The sequence below is a fragment of the Sturnira hondurensis genome, unplaced genomic scaffold, assembly GCF_014824575.4.
Source record: "Sturnira hondurensis isolate 20B ecotype Veracruz unplaced genomic scaffold, ASM1482457v3 Scaffold0008916, whole genome shotgun sequence".
In the NCBI taxonomy this organism is placed as follows: Eukaryota; Metazoa; Chordata; class Mammalia; order Chiroptera; family Phyllostomidae; genus Sturnira; species Sturnira hondurensis.
The window spans coordinates 1337786-1359459 of record NW_028081547.1 but is presented as its reverse complement, the minus strand read 5'-3'; the positions used below and the strand labels follow the sequence as shown (position 1 = coordinate 1359459).

The following is a 21674-nucleotide window of genomic DNA, read 5'->3' as shown; positions in this document are numbered from 1 at the left end:
CTGCGTAAGTCGGCGCAGGCCCTTTGGAAGGAACTGCAGGGAGTCCAGTAGCTTTCTTCACCAACTCCAGCCCCACGGATTTTTACAGCCAGGAGTTATGGGGGCTTCTCTTCCTGGCACTGGTACCCTGTGCTGGGAGTCCTGATGTGGGGCTGGAACCCTTCGCTCCCGAGATATCCCTCCAGAATTTTTATCCACCAGATGTGGGTGTGGGGCCTGCCCATTCTGTGCCTCCGAGTCTCCTGTCCTTGATTGATGTGATTTCTTTGGTTCCATAGTTGTCAGATTTCCATTCAACTTGATTTCTGAGCGTTCTGGGTGATCTTTGGTCTGTAGTTTACTTGTGATTTTGCTATGGTTATGCAAGGAGGTGAGCCATGTTTACCTCTTCCTCCCCTGGACAAGATCTCGTACCTCACGTTTTAAAATAACTAAGTGATAAACACCATAAACAGTTAGTTTTCTTGAGATGGATTTTTATTTTTAAAACCTTAGAATCAAGTACCATAGGGAGCTGACTTACAGGGCACAGTGCTGGTGGGGACCAGAGCTCTCAACACCCCAAGAAAGGTGGTTGGTCAGTCGGCAGTGCCAACATCTCCTCCTAGTGGCCATAATGGTGCGCATGAATGTCCTGGCTGATGCCTTCAAGAGCATCAATGCTGAAAAGAGGCAAATGGCAGGTTCATGCCAGGTTCTTACCAGGTGATGCTCCTAAGTCATCGCCTGGTTTCTAACTGTGATGATGCCGCACAGTTAGAACAGGTTACCTTGGTGAATTTGAAATTATTCATGACCACAGAGCTGGGAAAGCTGTTGTGAATCTCATGGGCAGGTTGAACAAGTGTGGAGTAATTGGCCCCAGATTTGACATGGAACTCAAAGATGTAGAAAAATGGCAGAATGACCTGCTTCCATCCCATCAGTTTGGTTTCATTGTATTGACAACCCCAGTGGACGTCATAGACCATGAAGAAGCAAAACGAAACACACAGGAGGAAATATATTCCCTGAGATTCTTTTTTCTAGGGATATAATACATGTGTGCAAATAAAATGCTTCAATTGACCAAAGAAAAACAAAAAACCTTTTGTTTTTTCTTTTAATATTTTAAGGTTATTGGTGCGTACCCAGAAAGGCTGCACCATTTCACAATGAATTCACATTCCTCATGAGCGTAAAACATACAGTACTTTGGTTTTTTAACTGAGGTATAGAAAGTGTAACGACAGGAGGATATTAATAGGCTTTGCCCTTGAGATTCATAATTAGCCCAGATCACAGATGGTTCTGGTAAAACTTGGGTAAAGTATCCTCAGCTGAGTTACTAATGATCCAGAGTTTCTTCCTCTGAGATGGTGTCCCAGGAGACTGGTGTCCAAGAGGCTGTCAGACACAGCGGTGCGGAGCAGGGGCCTCTGTACCTCAGCTTTTAAACCTTGGAAGCCCATGGTGAATTGTTACAGAGGAAGTTGCCACCTGTTTTTAGGGTCACACGTGTGCTGGGATGTTCCTACAGATCAGTACAGCCCATTTATTTTATTAATGGGATACCAAAGACCAGTGAAGGACTTGGCCATGACATCCAGCAAGTGAGTGACCAAGTGCAGATTGGAAGCTGGGCTTCTTGTGCCAACCCTCTGTCATTACACTCGCCCCTCAGCAGCAGGATGCCCAGGGTGCTGCCTCCCTTTCTTCTAGAACCACACAAGGAAAGTGAAGATTCAGTTCAGTACAGTGTACAATTGGTAGAAGTATGAGAAGTGTAATCTAATAGTATCCCGTTGTGGTCTTGCAGGTAAACAAAGCAAACATCAACTTTTTGAGGAAACTGGTTCAAAATGGACCTGAAGTTCACCCAGGAGCCAATTTCATTCAGCAGAGACACACGCAGATGAAAAGGTAATGGTTTCCTAATCTAATAGGACGTAACTACCTCCTCATGACCACGGTCACTCTTACCATACTCAGCCACAGAATGCAGTCCAGAGTACACTTTTGGGGACATTTTGGCATGTGGAAAAATATGTATTGAAGTTGTAGTGGGCTCACGTATGTCATTTGCCTTGTTGAACAAATGAATATACATGCAGTGTGAATTTGTTCCCTAGCATTTAGTATTATTGGATCTAGTGAACAAACACTTTGGGGTAAATTAAGCTGTATCTTACAATTTGCCATAATTTGATTGATGGCTTCTGGAGACACCTTAGATTTGGTGAAATATGATCATTAGAGGTTGAATCTTGATAAAAAGAGAGAAACTTGGTGACGGAACTTTGTTCTCACAAGTCATGTTTATTATTGTATGTTAAGGTTTTTGAAATACGGAAATAGGGAAAAGATGGCTCAGGAGCTCAAGTATGGGGACATCGTGGAGAGACACCTCATAGATGGGGACGTGGTGCTTTTCAATCGGCAGCCCTCGCTGCACAAACTGAGCATTATGGCGCATTTGGTGAGTAGGAGATTTCTGGTTTTCTTTTCTGTAGGCTGGAAAGGATGCTATGTGTGCAGTGCTGCATTCCAGACTTCTGAAATTAAAGTTGCCTGTAATCTCAGATTTTCATAACTTTTGATTTTCCTTTTTTCACTTCTTAATTGAGTGAAACTTTTAAATTTCAAGCTCCTATTCAGTGTTTTTAATATTTATAATGTGATATTTATACACAATGAAAGAGAGTGACTAATTGACAATTAGTGTGAAAGTGACTAGCATGATTTCACTTGTAAACTTAAATGTATACATATATGTGTGCACAAATTTATGTAAAATAGATATGGCAGAAAATTGACTTTCAATTTAACTTAGCGTATTAACTAAGGAACTAAAATGCTTAAAAGATTTTCCTTTGCACTAGTCCTCCAATTAAGACCCTAAACCTTTTTTTTTTTTTTTTTTTTGTGGTATCATTTTGCAACAGCAGCAGCTCCTTTTTCTGGAAATTTTAAATGGAAATGAGATACAACTTTAATTTGTTAAATGTTCTTCAGTTCTCCTATCTTCAAAGCCATTAAATCCATGAGCATTTGTTGTTGTTGTTGTTGTTGTTTTAATCTTCACCTTAGGATATGTTTATTGGCTTTGGAGAAAGGGGGAGAGAGAGAGAGATGGGTTGATCAGTTGCCTCCCGTATGCACCCTGGCTGGGGCTCAGACACGCAAACTGGGCGTGTGCCCTGGCTGGGAATTGAACCTGCAACTTCTTGGAACACGGGACAATGACCCAATCAGCTGAGCCACCCGGCCATGGCAAAATCCATGAGCATTTGTAAACAGTGTTTAAACAGGCTTTTAAAGTGGTGTTTTAGTGGATTGAGTTTTTCAGTAGTTTGTGAACACGTTACATCAGTCTTTTTACCTTGCAGTGAAAATACCAAAGCTGCAGTTTATGGTTATGACGTTAAGGTTGTGGGTTCCAGGGGAATAGAAGTCTTCCTTTTCTAGAAACTTCTGCTTGGCTGTGGAACAGTTTTCTAAACAGTTTTTTTTTTTGTTTGTTTGAGTATTTTCAAATTTACACAAAAATAGCATATTTTGATAAAGTCATATATTTCCATCCTCTTTATTCCATAGTTTTCTTGATTTTGCCTCATTTGTTTTATGTCTTCCTCTTCTGATTCACACACTGAGACGCCATGTCCTCTTTCCATGTGTGTGCACTGCGTGTGCTGTCACCTCACCTCACCAGACGAGCAGTCCAGTGCCCAGTCCACCATCAGGTTTCCCCCAAGAGTCTCAGAAATCTTTTCGCAGCTAGTGTGTTTGAATCAGAATGCAAAGTCCACACATAACATTTAGTTGATACATCTTTGGTCTCCATTGGCCTAGAACAGTCCTCCTTTTTTAAAGTTTGCTTTCATTGTTGAATAAACCAGGTTATCTGTCCTCAGAAACATCCCATGTTCTTAGTTTAAGTGGAGTTAAATGTTTCTTCATTCTTCCTTTTATTTATTCCTATAAACTGGAAATTAGCTCTCAAGACATGATCAGATTCAGGTTCAGCTTTTTGACAGGTGTAGCTGTGGGTGGTGCCTGCCACTTCCGGGAGGGCTTATTTGAAGAGGCTCATGTTATCCGAATGCTCCACTCTTATGCTAAAAACTTTGGAGAAACCACTTGATGTCTTTCAAAGGTTTCTTCTCATCAGCCTTTTTTCTAATAATTTCATTCATTTGTGATCATTTGCCTGCATTAGTTCATTAGGGCTAACAAATGGTGAATCTCTAATTTATCATTTCTTCCAGATTTAATGCATAGGATTCTTGTACTGAAAAACTAGGTCTATTTGCTTACTTAGAAATACAATTCATAAAGAAAAGGCAGCCTAAATACCTAATTCTTTTTTTTTAATTGTCAATTTGGGAAGTAAAAAATTGATGTTCTGTTACTTCCAGCTCAGTTGTTTTAGGTTCTTTATTTGTTTACTTGTTTGGTTTTCCTTTTTTTTTAAAGATTTTATTTATTTATCTTCAGAGGGGAGGGAAGGAGAGAAAGAGAGAAATATCAGTGTATGGTTGCCTCTCATCTCCTCTGCTGGAAACTGGCCTCCAACCCAGGCATGTGCCCTGACTGGGAATTGAACTGCGATCCTCTGGTTCTCAGGCCTTTGCTCAATCAACTGAGCTACACCAGCCAGGGCTGGCTTTCCCTTTCTTTAATGTCACAATAAACTCAGATTTTTATGTATTGGGTGAGCCAAAAAGTCTGTCTAGTTTTTTCTGTAAAATAAAAAATAACATTTTTCATTTTCACCAATACTTTATTAATTTGGATTTTTTTAGTATGTCAGCTCTCCCTCTCATAGTGTAACATTGATTGGTCTCAGTTTGATTGCTATCAACTACAGCTGGTCTGCCTGACCATGGAGCATCATCTAGCGAGAAATCTCCAGCATGAAATTTTGCAAACCCCTTTTTACATATTCAGTCCATCACAGCACCTTCTCCATACACTGCACATATCTTTTTTTGGATTTCATTGTGTTTTTACCTTTCTTGAAATAATAAAGCATAATATGCAGAAAACTTGTGTATTTTCATCCATCTTCAATATTAAAATACCTACACAAAAATTTACCAATTTTGATGAATCTTTTTTTGAATGCACACAATACAATGTAACAAAATTGTTTTGAATGAAGTTAAAGACAGCTAAGTACTACTAGAGCCATTGTATGGGAAAAAACAAACTAAGGGAAACAAACTAAGGATTGGTTCTGGCCAACCCAATAGTCAGTGTATTTTAATTAGCTTCTGCTATAAATCTTTTTAATATCGAACTGATGTCATTGGCCAGAGGGAACCCCTTTACATGGCTCCAGTGTTAGTGTTTGGCTCACAGTATTAAAACAAGTTCATTGCATAGGCATTGATGAATGAGTCTACAAATGACATACCTCATTTGACAGAACATACTAGAAATTTATTTCTCTCAATTTCTGTTTTCCGAAAAGCTATTTTTTAATGTTTCGAAATTAAGAAGCTTTTATATAAATGACTAAGTCCTTCTCTTGTATTCCACAGGCCAGGGTCAAGCCCCACCGAACCTTCAGATTTAATGAGTGTGTGTGTACACCCTACAATGCAGATTTTGATGGCGATGAAATGAATCTTCATCTTCCTCAAACAGAAGAAGCTAAAGCAGAGGCCCTTGTTCTAATGGGTGTAAGTAGGGTGGTGCAGCCCAGTTTACAGTTCCATAAAAGGAGGGGAAGGGGACCGTGCCCTGTTAGAAAGCACCCCATAGTATATATAAGTGAGTCAGTGTCTGGAACAGGTGCTTGCTGGGGGGCATTAATATTTTCTGACCTGTAATGTGGATCCCTGAGAGAAGATGTGTACATGAGTGCCAAATATGAAAACATGAGAGAAGAGTACAGCAATATAGTAACCATTGGATGCCATGGGAAAAGGTGTTTTGCAGAAGTAGATTTTCCAGTAGCTAAAGATTCTTAGTACACCAATACATTTTATTGAACATTCTGACTGGAAACCTTCCTGAAGTGTGTTGTGTGTTTCTTTGTCTTCTATAAAAGGCACACTAAAAACATAGTCATTTTTGTAATGACTTTTATCACCTTTTTATTTTATTAACAGGAAGGAGTGCCATTAGATGCTAGCGTCTTGAGTGACAAGTGAGGCAGTTGCCTGTTCTTGAGGAGCTTGCAACTGGGCTCTCTGTTCTAACTCTTCACTCCTGAACCCACAGAGCGCAGTGGCATGTGGTGCCTGCTGTGTAGGACTCTTCTCTCCTAAACTTAATGGCCCCAACCTATTGAGTTTTTAGGACTTGGGTCTTTGCTTTTCCAGTATTCTAGTTTTCTGTGTTATGAACTGATGTGTCTTCTGGTTGTAAGAGTTCCTTCCTCCGAAAACACTACCATTTCTGCTGTGATGCTTCTAATCTATTTTGGGTTAGGGTGTTAGTATCAGTTCTAAAGTAAAGATGATTAAAGCCCATGGGGACTGGGTGGGAATGGATGGAAGGGAGCGCTATTCATGTCCCTTCCCAGGGCTCTTCATGGCAGGAGTTGACGTCTCGTTTCTGATAAACGAAGTATTTAATGTAGCCTGTATTGTTTATACATGTTTAAATTATCCTTTGAAGAATTTAATCTAAGAAAGTTATGTGCTAAAATAGACTGAGATCTTCAACTGTTAACAACATTGATTTTTATTCAAACATTCTAGCATAATAATGGAAGTTATTTAAATAAGGTAAAGTTTCTATACATTCCAGCTCTCTTTATTTCTACCTCTTTAATTAGTTTGTTCCTTATCCATGAATTTAGATGGCTTCTGCATGTTTAAATAGCCTTTTTTTTCTTGTTAACATTATAAATACACAATTTGCTGTAGAGTCTTCATAATTGATTATAATAGCTTTACAATGTTTCACCAAGTTAACACACCATGATTCATCTACCCTCTGTTGCTGAAAGTTTAAAAGTTTAAGGTGTTTTTCTTGTTTTCTTTTGAAAATCCTTCAGGGGCTATCCTTCTTTGCATTTACAATTTTCTTTTGAATTATTCCTTTATCTCTTTGGCCTTTTGAAATGAGTTAGTGGATGCTTATTGACCACCACTGTGTGCCACGTATTATAGGAACACAGCTGTGAATAAGAAAGTCAGATTCTTGCTTTCATTCCTATTTGAGTGGGGAGAGATGGAGAATGAACAAACGTAAAATATATGTCAGGTGGCTATGAGTGCTAGGAAGAAAAGAATCAAGATAAGGAAGAAAGAATGAAAGGTGTTCTGTTTTACATTGAGATAGTCTGGGAGGCCACTAGAAAAGTACCATAGGAGCCAAATTCTGAAAGGAGCAGGAGAATAAGCAGTGGGACTGTCAGTGAAAGAATAATTCAGGCAGAGGAGAGGAGCAGTGGATGCAAAGGCCTTGTGGTACAGTCACACTTGGGGGAATAAGAATTAGCTTGTTTTCTCTGGAGCATCCTTGTCTGTGGCAGTGGTGATGAGTGTCATGTTGGGAACCAGCAGATGATAGAGAGGACAAGATGGTTAACGGGTGGGTGGTTGGTGGTGGATGGGTAACCATGACTGAGTTCTGCATTCCTATAGTCGAGGGGTGAATAGATCAGTACAGTCATTCTGCCTGACTTCCGCTCTCGTGTCTAGCAAGCTCTCCAGAGGAAATAATCAGAGTTGCAAAATTACTTGAAATAATGGAACACAGGCAGCTTCCACCTATAAGAAATTGATTAAATTAATTATGTCACAGCCACACAGTGAAACCCTTTGTGGCTCTTAAAAATGGTGACATAGTTGTATACATAGTTGATTGGTAGATAGATGCGTATATGTTTGTAAAAATGTTCACAGCAAAAAGTTGAAAGGGTTATATACCAAAACCTTAAAACAATAGTTCTTTTTACTTGGCAGTTTGACACATTGAGGATTTTGGTATTTTTATAGTCTATGTTTTTAGTGGTTTTTTTTTCTGTAATGGATATACGTTATTTCTGAAATTAAAAAGTAATGTTTAGAATGTTACTAGTGATAACAGCTATGAGCCTACAGCCAGTTAGACTTTGCCATTGAATTTGCTATCAGAGATCCATTTTGTTAGACATTTTGTTATTGCGACATATTTCATTGATTAAAAGTGAAAACAATAAAACACAGACTTCAAGGATATTGGGTTAGAAGAATCCATAACTACTATCTAGACAAATCCCCTCAGTTTCATGTGAGAAAATTATCTACTGCACCAATTCAGCAGTCCTGTCTCAGTGGACCAGGGTGGACTCTGGCTTGAATGTAGCCCAGATTGCCCAGGAAACTTTTCCAAAATGTGCACATCTCAGTCTCACACACTTTGTTCCCACCCCAGAGAAACTCTGAACCAGAAGTGAACTGCCCACCTAAAGGATCACTGCTCTGAGTAGTGGTTCGGGTGAAGGCAGGAACAGGTCTCTACCTGGAGGGCCTTTTGCTGTGGGTGAGGAGGCCCAGGGTACCCACAAGTGTACATGAGCACCTCCACGTCAAGAGCTGAGCAGATGCACTCTGACACACAGAACCTCCTTTAAATTTACCTGTGCGCTGAACAGCTAGCATCCTCTTCTGCCCAATGTGCACTGACTAAATTTTAGTTAAATGCTGTTGTTGAATTACTTGTTATTGGAATGTAATGTCTGTCTGAAGAGTAATTTAACCATTCTGCCATCATTGTGCAGAATTGTGGAATTGATTCACTTCATGGTAACAGTACTGTTCACTCATGGAAGTGAAATTTTTTTGGAGAAGTGCATTTATTAATAACAGTAAAGTCTTGGGTAGATGGTAGTGCTCTTTACAAGAATCCAAAACAACCTCTCTGCTTTATTTTAGTGCTAGTAGGAACCTGCAAGTTCTGTCTGGCTGGTATTTCTTCTCTCCCCTTGACAGATAACAGAAATGGAAATGAGTCTCAAAGCTGGAATTAAGGCCTTTGGCTTCCATTTCTCAGCCTTGGAGTGCAGATCTTTGGACTACATTATGCCTCCAAGATTGGCTAACTTACTGTATTTGTTTTTCTTTTAGACTAAAGCAAATCTTGTAACTCCAAGGAATGGAGAACCATTAATTGCTGCTATTCAGGATTTTCTAACAGGTGGGTTTGTGAAGTTCACTTGAAAGGAGACTGTAGAACACTGATTCTCATTCACAATGCTTTTATGTGAAAACTTGAAAGGCTATTTTATTGCCTGTGTTTAATTTTATTGCTTGTTTACTAAGTTTAACAGTGAACCTACTTGAGATGTTTTGTATTGGTTGATTATTCATGGAATCAACAAGCATTTATTAAGCTTCCACCATAGATTGGACCTTTTTTTAAGCTCTGGGGATACAGCAGTTAGTAACTCAAAGTTCTTTTACTTGTGGAGCTTAGTTCTAGTTGGAGGAGAGAGCCAATAAGCAGCTGTATGTATTGGCACTTCTTTAGTAATCTTACATACTTATTTTAAAATTGAAATGTGCCTTGGCTGGTATGGCTCAGTGGGTTGAGTGCCAGCCTGCAAACCAAAGGGTTAGATTCCCAGTCAGGGCACGTGCCTGGGTTGCAGGCCGGTCCCCAGTAGGGGGCAAGCAAGAGGCAACCACACATTGATGTTTCTCTCCCTCTCTTTCTCCTTCCCTTCCCCTCTCTTTCTCTAAATAAATAAAATGAAATAAAATTGAAATGTGATTTTCTCATAGTTTCGTTCCTTTTGTGTGTGTGTTTCTTAACATTTTTAGGTGCCTATCTCCTCACTCTTAAGGACACTTTCTTTGACCGAGCCAAGGCTTGCCAAATCATTGCTTCAATATTGGTTGGCAAGGATGAGAAAATTAAAGTTCGCCTCCCACCTCCTACAATATTAAAGGTTTGTGGGGGAAACTGTGTGTGTGTCCATTCATCCACCCCCATCTGCCCATATGGACGTACCCATGCAGTGCTGGGTTTGCATGGGATTGCTGTAGTACTGCCTCATTTGTGTGAAAGGGGGTTGAGACCAGGCTTTGGCCAATTGATGCTCTGCCTTCCTTTCCTCTTTCAGCCTGTCACTCTGTGGACGGGAAAGCAGATCTTCAGTGTCATCCTCAGACCTAGTGATGACAGTCCAGTGAGGGCCAACCTTCGAACCAAGGGCAAGCAGTACTGTGGCAAAGGAGAAGATCTCTGTGTCAATGATTCCTGTGAGTTAAAGCAACGGGAGAGGGGCAGGAGGTCAGAAAAGCAAGTAACCAATAACTTAAGTTCACCATTTCTCTAAGGCCTTAGCTTAGGTAGGAGGTTTGTTCTTCAGGGAAATGTAGCTGGTGTTTCTCCTCTCCGATGTGATTTTCCATTTCTCTAGAGGGTAGAGATCCTGCAGACCCATGATCTAGTGATTAGAATGTTCTTCACGTGTGTTGTGTCTTAAGTGACTAAGTTCTGTCTTTTTCATTTTGTGTTTTTTAATTAAATTTTTGGGGTGACATTGTTTAGTTTCTGTCATTTAATGCAGTTTCTTTTATTCTGCCTTGGCTGTGTTTTGGGTGTTTTTTTCCCCATCAACATGGATCTCATTACTTAAAGCATACAATTTATTATTTTATGTGCAAAAAATGCGTTCATTGACTAAAAGGTATAACAGAAAAGACTTTTTACCTGGTCAGTGAATGTTCTGACCACGTGAAGGTCGGGTGTAACAGTGAGTATGGAAGTGCAGGCCAACGGATTCATGTAGGCTAATTCAGCCCACATTATGTTCCACAGAATGAGGCAGGTTTTTCTTGGAATGAGACCAGTGCCACTGAGCCAGCGTTGACTCTCTGGTGTGAGCTCCTTAGTCCACCCCAGACTGCTAACAAGAACGGGCTTGGTTAGCAAGGCCTCGTAACAGGATCTGTAGGACTGTATGAAGGACTAAACTCTAGAGTCTACCCGAAGGCCAAGGTTTCTACTCTCTTATAATGAAGATGAAACCTTTGAAGAGCATTGATTTTTCTCAAGTTTGTAGCCTTTCCTTTGAATATATGCTCCCTGGATAGTTAAATATTTTGGCTTACTGTTTCAAGTTGTGTTTTGTTTCTTTCTAGAAAACCATTTCATTTTTCTGTTGAATAGGCTCTTCATGATGGTGCCACTAGTAGTTTTCAGTATCTTAGGTGAATAACACACTGCTTTTCCACTGTGGTTACAAAGCACTTTGCCGTACATGATTTCACTGATGCCCCAAATATCCCCATGACATAAAGATGGCGAGTACTTGATACTGTTGTTCACAGTTCACAGGTGAAGAGAAAGAGTCAAATAGTATATTCAGAGTTAGAACTGTAAGGTAACTAAATAACTAAGCCTTTCATGCTTTTTAAAAGTCGCTAGATCTGCCCCCTCCCCGCAACCAAAGAAGAATTTAAGGGGAATATCTGTTTAACTTTCAATTTGGGAATAAACTTTCTCACCTACCTCAAATTCCTTTTGGAATGAGGCAACGCATATTGTTTGTTTGTTTAAATACATAATCATTCTTATCCTCCCAGACGTTACTGTCCAGAACAGTGAGTTGATGACTGGGAGCATGGACAAAGGAACACTGGGATCAGGGTCTAAGAACAATATTTTCTACATTCTGCTGCGAGACTGGGGCCAGAATGAAGCTGCCGATGCCATGTCACGGCTTGCCAGGCTGGCGCCTGTCTACCTCTGTGAGTATCTCGGCATCCTCGTCTTACTGCTGCATTTATTGTGCTTTTAGGGATTTCTGCTGTTGTTTCGTCCCCCTCTTTCCATCCTACACACATGCACAGAGAGAAGGGTACTTATTCCAACCTAAACATTATGCTTTTCTTAATGAAATTAATAGTGGTATGCTGACTGATTTACCTGCAGATTTGAATTTGCTTTTCAGTCTCCTCTCAGAATCTATAGTGGCTCCCTGTTGCCTACCAGACGGGGTTTTATTACATGAAGGACCTTTCATGGGCTGCTTCCAAGGTTCCACTCACGGTAGCCCTCTGGGCCTTCCAGGATTCAGCCCTTCAGCCCTACCAGATACTCAAATGTTTTCCTGTATTCTGCACTATTCAGTTTCCTTTGTTTTCTCATGTTTTGAGCATATCACAAATCAAGCAATTTTTGCTGCTGAAAAACATCTTTAGTCTACTCTTACACTTGATTATTTGGCTAGATATAGAAATTTCAATTGGAAATTATTTTCCCTCAGATTTCTGAATTTATTGCCCTATTCTAGCTTTCAGGGTTATTTTTTCCCTGGGGGTTATTATTATTTTTTAAAGATTTTATTCATTTATCTTTAGAGGGGAAGGGAAGGGGAGAGGGAGAGAAATATCAATGTATGGTTGCTTTTCGTGCATCCCCCACTGGGAACTGGCCAGCAACCCAGGCACGTGCCCTGACGGAATCGAACCACAATCGTGTGGTTCGCAGGCCCGCGCTCAATCCACTGAGCTATGCCAGCCAGGGCTTTTTTTTTTACCCCAGGGGTTATTATTAAAGTGTACTTCCATTCTTATTTCCAAGTTTTGTATTTGAATTTTCTTTTTATTCTGGAGGCTTTAAGAATCCTTTTTTTTTTTTTTTTTTTGGCATTATGAAAGTTCACAGTGAGCCCTGGCTGGTGTAGCTCAGTGGATTGAGCATAGGCCTGCGAACCAGAGGATCGCAGTTCGATTCCCAGTCAGGGCACATGCCTGGGTTGTAGTCCAGTTCCCTGCAGGCCAGCTCCCAGCAGGGGATGCACAAAAGGCAACCATACATTGATGTTTCTCTCCCTCTCTCCTTCCCCTCTAAAGATAAATAAATAAAATCTTTAAAAGAAAAAGTTCACAGTGGTACAACTTTGGCATGGGTGATTTATCATTCATTGTGCTAAGCACTTGGTAAACTCTCTTGATCTGTAACTGTGTCCTTCACTTTTGGAAATTTTCTTGTATTTTCTAATAAATTTTTCCTCTATTTCCTTTGTTCTTTCTTTTTCGAATTTCTGTTAATTGCCAAATAAAGCTCCTATATTGACTCTTCTTTTCCTTGTCCTTTTTTTTTTTTTTTAAGATTTTATTTATTTATCTTTAGAGGGGAAGGGAACGAGAGAAGTATCAATGTATGGTTGCTTCTTGTGAGTCCCCTGGTGGGAACTGGCCTGCAACCCAGGCATGTGCCCTGACTGGGAATCAAACCGCGATTGTGTGGTTCGCAGGCCAGCACTCAATCCACTGAGCTATGCCAGCCAGGGTTTCCTTGTCCTTTTTTTTTTTTTTTTGACTGTTATGTATTTAATTTCCACCTCCTATTCTCCTCCACAGGTAGTTAATTTCTTCCTTTTCCTTTTTTTTAAGACTTCCTGTTCTTGCTCCTCAGATATATTGTCTCTGTCACTCTGAGAGAATACTACTCAGTTTTATTTGCTTTCTGAATAGTCTTTTGGTTTCTTTTTTCTTTGTGTTTGTTGTCTTCTGTCTTTCATGGTAAAAACTTTCTTCAAATAATCTGATTGCCTGGCTGTCATTCATATTTTATGAGTGAGGCACTAAAACATTGATTGGAAATGGAGCTGATTGTGCAGTGGCCTCTGGGTTTCTTAATTGAGCTGGAAACAAGCTTTTGAGTGAGGACCTACCTAATATCCCTATTAGTAATGTTTTCTCCAGAGATATCTTTCCATCTCAACCTCTTTCCCAAGGATAGAGACCTGGCTGCCGGGATTCTGGGAACGGGACAGGCAAGGGGGCTAAGAACTCTTACAGCCATGGAATATGAAGACTTTACCTCAGTACCTGGTTTTCAGTCATCCCCACCTGTCTGCACTTACTACCCCCGATCCAGAGTCTCTCCTTTCATCTTTGGTGAACTAAGCTCTCATCTCCCACAGGGGTGAGGCCCAGGAGCCTGTATTTTATGCAGACTTTACGCTGGGTTTCTCTTTTTTCCAGCACATACACTATCTCTAGCATCTGCAGAACCTGGTGATCTAGTTTCTGAGCCTTTCCATTGGCCCTCAGTTCTGTAGCCACTTTTAGGTGTGTTATTCCCCACCTCTCATCTGCTCACTTTTACATATATTAGGGTTCAGATTATTGATGGTGTGTGCTTCTGTCAAGGTGGAGTTTACATTTGTTTCTTTTCTCTATGTTTTGGAATGATTTCTGGAAAGAGAAACCAGGATTTGGGAGTGTGAGGAAGAATCTCGGCCCTTATGCTGCTGTCTTAGAACCAGAAGTCAAATGATTCACTTTCCATAGCTGGCCTTCTCAGGTTGCTCTCTTGTGTTTAGTGGAAGCCTGCTTTATATTATAGTTAGGACATCACCATGCGCCCCACCAAGTCGTAAGGTCTCTGAGAGGAGTTAGTGCATCTCAGTCATGTTTTTGCCTCTCTAGGGAGGGGCACTCCCTAGAGACTGATACACGTTGGTTGTTTGTTTTTTTGTTTTTTGTTTTGAAAGAGAGAGAAACATCAATTTGTTGTTCCACCCATCCATGTAATCATTTGTTGATTCTTATGTGTGCCCAGACAGGAGATCGAACCAGTAACCTTGGTGCATTGAGATGACACTAACTGAGCTACTGGGTTGGGGCTAAGTTTTAATTTAATTAAATTATGACAGGTTCTCTGAAGTTATAAACTGATCTCTACATAGTAGGTTGACTTACATCCATGACTCTCTCTTCCTGTTTTACTTGCCCACTATTCTACAGCAAACCGTGGATTCTCAATTGGGATTGGTGACGTCACACCTGGCCAAGGGTTGCTAAAGGCCAAGTATGAGTTGCTGAATGCTGGCTACAAAAAATGTGATGAATACATTGAAGCCCTAAACACAGGCAAGCTGCAGCAGCAACCTGGCTGTACTGCTGAGGAGACCCTGGAGGTGAGTCTGGCTCTTCGGGTTGGTTAGTTCAACCACTTCATGCTCATAGGATGAAGAGAAGGTAGCAGAGGGGAGTGGGAAGTAAAGGTGCTTCAGCCTCATCTTGGCCTGATACTGCTTGTGCATGTTCTCATTGGTTTAATGAGGAGAAAGCCTTCAATCAGGCTCCTTACACCCTTTCTCCACATTCTAGGTGAAAACAGCCCTATCTGTTCATTTGGCCACATGGGGCTGTTCTTGTTCCAACATCATGCTTAGGCCCCTGCTGGAGCTGGTGCTTAGTGCTTCTGCCCTTTCTATTTCCGGCACCCTTTGACTGGAGGCTAGCACTGCAGCTGTTTAAGTGGGTGGTCTTTGGAAGATACTCGGATACAGAAGATGGAAAGTTCATGTGGAGAGTCATACAGCAGACTGCTGTCCCACTCCCTCACATGTGAAACTAGGTCAGCTGCCAACAGGACCAGCACATGCCAGAGTCAGAATTGCCACCATCCCTGGAGAGCCCTACCTTTTCTCTGATGCAGCCAGAGTCAGCAGTCTGACTGCACCGGGTTTGCCCAGCTCCCTTCTGCCCCCCTGTAGCTTCGGCTCAGGGCTTGAACTCGCCTAAGTATGGAACAAAGGCTGGTTAAGCAGTAAGAAATTTTCTGATAAATAGAATTTTTTTAAAAGTTGTATAAGGTGCTCACTTCAGCAGCACATATACTAAAAAAGTTGTGTAAGGTACTCACCCTTAATTAGCTCAGCCTTAATCTCATATAAGTGTTAAAAAGAGAGGGGGAAAGAAATGGATGTTTCTCACCTAGAAAATTACCTGAGGCTCAGCAGCAGTCCTTTTTAATGGAACCATGACTCCTAAGTTGTGAGTTGAGGAAAAACAATCTAGATGAGCTCATGGACTAGAATATTCCTGTAGAGTCACCTCATCACATGGTAAACTTGTGGGAATTCAGTTGTGTTCTTGGCAAGAAAAAAATAGACATTTTATAAATAGTACAAGTGTTGTCTTATACTTTATACATTTATTTAGGCGTGTGTGTATACACAGTAATATAGATGCACATATTTATTGTGTAAGTAAGATTCCTGTACACAAAGCCATGTACATTCCACTTTATTGCGACTAAAGGATTGTTCAAGGTTTTGTTACTAATCATTTTTACCTTACACACTGATTTTGGAACCTTGTCTGTATATGTAGGGCGTCCTGATCTTCTGAGGCTCTGAAACCTTTATCTTTTGGAAATCTGACATCTTTCTTAAATTTGTTCAAATTTCCATAAATGTTGGATTGTACATTGGCGGTCAGCAGAGCCGGTGAGGTGGCCCCACCACACATCTCCCTTTCTCCCACCAGGCTCTGATCCTGAAGGAGCTGTCAGTGATCCGTGATCATGCCGGCAGCGCCTGCCTCCGGGAGCTGGACAAGAGCAACAGCCCCCTGACCATGGCTCTGTGTGGCTCCAAAGGTGCGTGTGCTTTCTGACTGCTGCCATCATTGTGTTCTCCGTGTGGGCTGGCTGGTGTTGTTCTGGGAAATGGAAGAATTGTAACTTCAAATGGACCTTGTGTTTACAAAAGTGTATCATTTTAAACGATTTGCAGATAACCTTGACCAACATAGGTTTGAACTGCATGGGTTCACTTACACAGTAGTTTTTTAATTTTTATTTTTTAATTTATATATATTTTTTATTGATCATGCTATTACAGTTGTCTCATTTTCCCCCTTCACTCCTCTCCACCCTGCACAGCCTCTCCCACCCACATCCCCCCCTCCTTTAGTTCATGTCCATGGGTCATACATGTAAGTTATTTGGCTTCTACGTTTCTGATACTATTCTTACCCTCCCCCTGTCTATTTTCTACCTACCATCTATGCTACGTATTCTCTGTACCTTCTCCCCCCCTTCTCCTCTTCCCACTCCCCTGTTGCTAACCCTCCATGTGATCTCCATTTCTGTGGTTCTGTTCCTGTTCTACTTGATCGCTTAGTTTGCTTTTGTCTTTGTTTTGGGTGTGGTTGTTAATAATTGTGAGTTTGCTGTCATTTTACTGTCCATGTTTTTTATCTTTTTCTTAGACAAGTCCCTTTAATATTTCATAAAATAAGGGCTTGGTGATGATGAACTCCTTGAACTTGACCTAATCTGAGAAGCACTTTATCTGCCCTTCCACTCTAAATGAAAGCTTCGCTGGATAGAGCAATCTTGGATGTAGATCCTTGCCTTTCATGACTTGGAATACTTCTTTCCAGCCCTTTCTTGCCTGTAAGGTCTCTTTTGAAAAATCAGCTGACAGTCTGATGGGAACTCCTTTGTAGGTAACTGTCCCCTTATCTCTTGCTACTTCTAGGATTCTCTCCTTTATTTTAATCTTGGGTAATATAATTATGATGTGCCTTGGTGTGTTCCTCCTTGGGTCCAACTTCTTTGGGACTCTCTTGAGTTTCTTGGACTTCCTGGAAGTCTATTTTCTTTGCCAGATTGGGGAAGTTTTCCTTTATTATTTGTTTAAGTAAGTTTTCCACTTGTTGCTCTTCCTCTTCCCCTTCTGGTACCCCTATAATTCAGATGTTGGAACGTTTAAAGATATCTTGGCGGTCCCTAAGTCTCTCCTCGTTTTTTTGAATTCTTATTTCTTCATTCTTTTCTGATTGGATGTTTCTTTCTTCCTTCTGGTCCACACTGTTGATTTGAGTCCCAGTTTCTTTCCCATCACATTTGGTTCCCTGTACATTTTCCTTTATTTCACTTAGCGTAGCCTTCATTTTTTCGTCTAATTTGTGACCAAATTCAGACAATTCTGTGAGCATCCTGATCACCAGTGTTTTGAACTGTACATCTGATAGGCTGTCTATCTCTTCATCACTTAGTTGTATTTGTGCTGGAGTTTTGATCTGTTTTTTCGTTTGGGCCATTTTTTTGTCTTGACCTGCCCGTTACATATGAGGGGCCGAGCAACTCAGTTGACAGTGTATGTGGGGGAGGGGTCCAAGAGGGAACAGTGGTGCTTGCTCTGCTTTCTGCCTGATTTCAGTCACTTCCCTGGCTTCCCACAAGCAAATTGGGCCTTTCTGGTGCTGATTCCCAGGTAGGTGGGTTTGTGTACATTGTAGGACCCTCTGGGTCTCTCCAGCAAACTCTCATGTGAGTCTGGGAGTTTCTCCCGGCACCTCAACCCCCACAGGTGTTTTCAGTTGGTGGTTTGAGGCTGTATTTCTTCCATGCTGGGACCCTGGGTTGAGTGGTCTGTCTCATTCCCCAGTTTCACCTGGTTTATCTGCACTTGAGTATGGGACCACCGGTCTGCTGGCCGCCTTGTGCGCTGTGCCCCCTCCACAATCTGCCGCCCCACTGGGTCCACCAGCCACCACTTTGCCAAGACCCCTCTCCAACGGGCTGCCCCACTCCCCACCCACCCACCCACCTGGGTGAATGTGTCTGCTTAACTCCTTGGTTCTCAGACTTCCATACAGTTAGATTTTCTGTCGGTACTGGTTATTTTTGTTTCTAAATTGTTGTTGTCCTTATTTTGGTTGTGCGAGGAGGCACAGTGTGTCTGCCTCTGCCTCCATCTTGGCCAGAAGTCAGTTTTTTTAAATGAACTGTGGTTTCAGTCTACAGTTGGGGATCCATGTATCTGGGGGGCAGACTTAAGTTATTTGTGAATTTCTGTGCAGGCAGCCAGTGCCCTTCACCCTTACGTTGTTCAGGAGTCAGCTGTATATACAAAAAGAATTATGTGCATTTTGGGGAGTTTAACTCTTCTAGAGGAGCTTGTTGGTAATGTGTGTGGGTTTCTGAGTTTCAAGATATTTTGAGCAACTTTAAATCAGCTTTTTTAGATTTGTAATGACACATTTATTGTTTCTACCACACCACTGCAGATGTAAAACAACTTTTTCGAAAAGCTAGGGAGTTTTAAAAATAATATACAATATTTAGCAATGGAGCAAAATGCTTTAATTTCATATTTACCTTAAAGCATTAGGTTTCGTGAGACTGTGCTCAAGTCCAAATCCTCCATGCTTCTTTTATTTCTGTGCATGCTTTATAGATGAAGTTCAGTCTCTGACCTTTGCTGCCTCTCACCCTAATATTCTACTTTTGCTCCTGGTACTTACCTACACGTTCCCATTCCTATGTCTTTGCTTCCCACACTTCCACACACTTTGGAAGCCACCCTCCCCCCCAACCCTTTTTTTGTCTCATTCATAATGTCCTCCAAAAGTCAAGCTTGATTGCTTCTTTTTTTTAAAATATATTTTATTTATTTATCTTTAGAGGGGAAGGGGAGAGGAAGGGAAACATCGATGTATGGTTGCTTCTCATGCATCCCCTGCTGGGAAACTCGCCCCTGCCGGGAACTGGCCTGCAACCCAGGCATGTGCCCTGACTGGGAATTGAACCGCGAACGTCTGGTTCGCAGGCCTGTGCTCAATCCACTGAGCTACACCAGCCAGGGCCTGGTTGCTTCTTGAAGATGCACCTGGAAGTCTTTTCTCCAGCCCTTAAGTGCTGGCTTGCTCTTCCTTTCCTGCATTACTGATAGCTCAATCTAGATTATGAACTTATTGAGGAGAAGGGCCTGTGCTGTGTTATGGCCCTGTTTTATCCCACAGATCTGCTTGCACTTCAGTTAATGTTATTTCAGTAAATGAATGTTACATTCCTGATCTTCTTCCCCAGGTTCCTTCATTAACATATCACAGATGATTGCCTGTGTGGGACAGCAAGCCATCAGTGGCTCCCGAGTGCCAGATGGCTTTGAAAACAGGTCCTTGCCTCACTTTGAAAAACACTCAAAGGTAAGTGGTAGTGGATCAGGCAGAACTTTGAAGGACAACCATCAGCAGCATAGAAGACAGTGACTGAAGCTCTGTGGCTACGCACCAAGCAACTCCAGGAGGTGTTGGATAAGGGTGGGTGCTGCTTAGGGTTGTTATTCCCTTTTCAGTCCAAACTGAGTGGTGGACAAGGAGCCTTGTTATATTCAGAGCTAGAAAACTTGGATAGTGCCCCCTTGTATATTTTCTTTCTGAGGAGGAAGATTTCAGTTTCCCATCCAACTTGAGTGATCAAATCAGTACTTACCTTATACATATATATGTTCAGTCAGTATGCTTGTTTTGGGGGCCCTTATATAAAAGTAAAAGGATTTTAAAATAGTAACCATGTAAACCTCACTCAACCAACCAGGAAATTTCAGGTTTTCTCTGGAATTTTCAAACTCAGCTTGAAAATGACTTCTGAATTCTATTAACCTTTGTAGTTTGGGCGTTAGTGTAAGCAGAAGGAGACAACCCTGTGCCAAGGTTGTTCTGGGATTCAGGGGCAGACAAGTATTAAATCTGTAGTTAAGGAACTTAAAGTAGATTTGGTCAGTCAGTAAATTCTGGCTTTGGAGTCAGCTGTTGTTCCTGTTAAGGCACAAACATCCATCCCCTCCCAGATATATGGACAGTCTGTATCAGATAGCCCCAGGAGCAGTTCAGATCCTCTGCCCGAGATCAGAATTCACTAGAGGTCAGGCAGATAAGTGATCACTGGAATGGCGCCTGCCCCTGCTTGTCAGGCTCATAGTTGTAAGGCAGCCTGACTCAGAGGAAAGGCCAGGGGCATCCAAACTAAGCTTAGTCCCTGGACCAGTTCTAGATTGTAGATTAGACTCCAGGAAGTCTCTGCTTGCCTAGAAATGTCTGAGAGTACAGCAGCTGCCCCTTAAACAAAATAAGGAAGCAGGAAATTGGTCTGGTCATCTAGATTGTCCTCTAAGGAACAAAGACCTATCCAGTCAAAGGCTGTTTGGCCATTTTAGATAGTGTTTTATATATGTATGTATTTTTATGTTATTAAAATACGTTTCATATGTCATAGTCACCCATTCGAAGGGCACCCATTCAGTGACTTATATATTCACATAGTTGTGTGATCACCATCATAGTCTAATTTTAGGGCACTTTCAGCACCCCACTGTGACACTCCATAAACATTAGCAACACGAGGTTGAGTTTGGGAGGTGGGCAGGCCTGGCCCACAGGAAGGCTGTCTGTGGGGGAGTCATTAGTTCCCTGGGAACAGGCTGCTGCTGCAGTTAGGCAGCGCCCTCTGGAGGCCTTGACCGCCTGCCTGCTCTGTCAGTGGCAACCCGGGCTTTGGGTTCCCTCGCCCAAGCCACTTTCCTGCCACTGGCACCAGCACCAACTCTGGCTGGGTCTCAACCTCCTTGTCTTTGGTAAGGCTGGGTTGTGCCAAATTATTTGTCCTCTAGGAGAGGTTAAGTAATGCCTGTCACTTTGTGAAAGTACATCGGCCAGGTGTTTATAGCTTGAAGGTGTGGCATTTTCTGATTTGAATGGGTTTTGGAATGGTGAACTTTTTGTTGTTATTGTTTAATTTTTCTTTTTTCCACCTTCCTTTAGCTTCCAGCTGCCAAAGGCTTTGTGGCTAATAGCTTTTATTCCGGTTTGACACCAACCGAGTTTTTCTTCCACACAATGGCTGGCCGGGAAGGTCTAGTTGACACAGCCGTAAAGACAGCTGAAACAGGATACATGCAGGTAATTCAAAGGAATGTAGCCCATTAGCAGCAGAGTAGCACAGGTCTCTCTGTGGATTTTGACTGCTGAGTGTTTACATATTTTGTGCATGAGCTAAAATGATCCTGTCTTGATATTTAAAAGGAAAAATTAAGAAACATAGGTGCCCTAGAAATAAGCATCGAAAAAAGGGTAGTATTAATGTTCCAGATCTTATGTTCTTTGAATGATCAAGACCAGGCCAGAACCACACAGACCAGGGCTCCGTGAGAG

At 41.6% G+C, this 21674-nt stretch overlaps 1 protein-coding gene across 1 annotated transcript in view; it reads left to right on the top strand.

The window, feature by feature from the left end:
• POLR3A (RNA polymerase III subunit A) overlaps nt 1–21674 on the top strand; it is a 54555-nt gene that overhangs the window by 13645 nt on the left and 19236 nt on the right. The window contains exons 9-19 of the mRNA XM_037056373.1: nt 1799–1902; nt 2317–2458; nt 5526–5666; nt 9048–9117; nt 9744–9871; nt 10046–10184; nt 11514–11678; nt 14688–14860; nt 16218–16329; nt 19552–19670; nt 21285–21422. Coding sequence (XP_036912268.1) covers nt 1799–1902; nt 2317–2458; nt 5526–5666; nt 9048–9117; nt 9744–9871; nt 10046–10184; nt 11514–11678; nt 14688–14860; nt 16218–16329; nt 19552–19670; nt 21285–21422 — 1431 coding nt within the window. The remainder of the gene's footprint in view (nt 1–1798; nt 1903–2316; nt 2459–5525; nt 5667–9047; nt 9118–9743; nt 9872–10045; nt 10185–11513; nt 11679–14687; nt 14861–16217; nt 16330–19551; nt 19671–21284; nt 21423–21674) is intronic.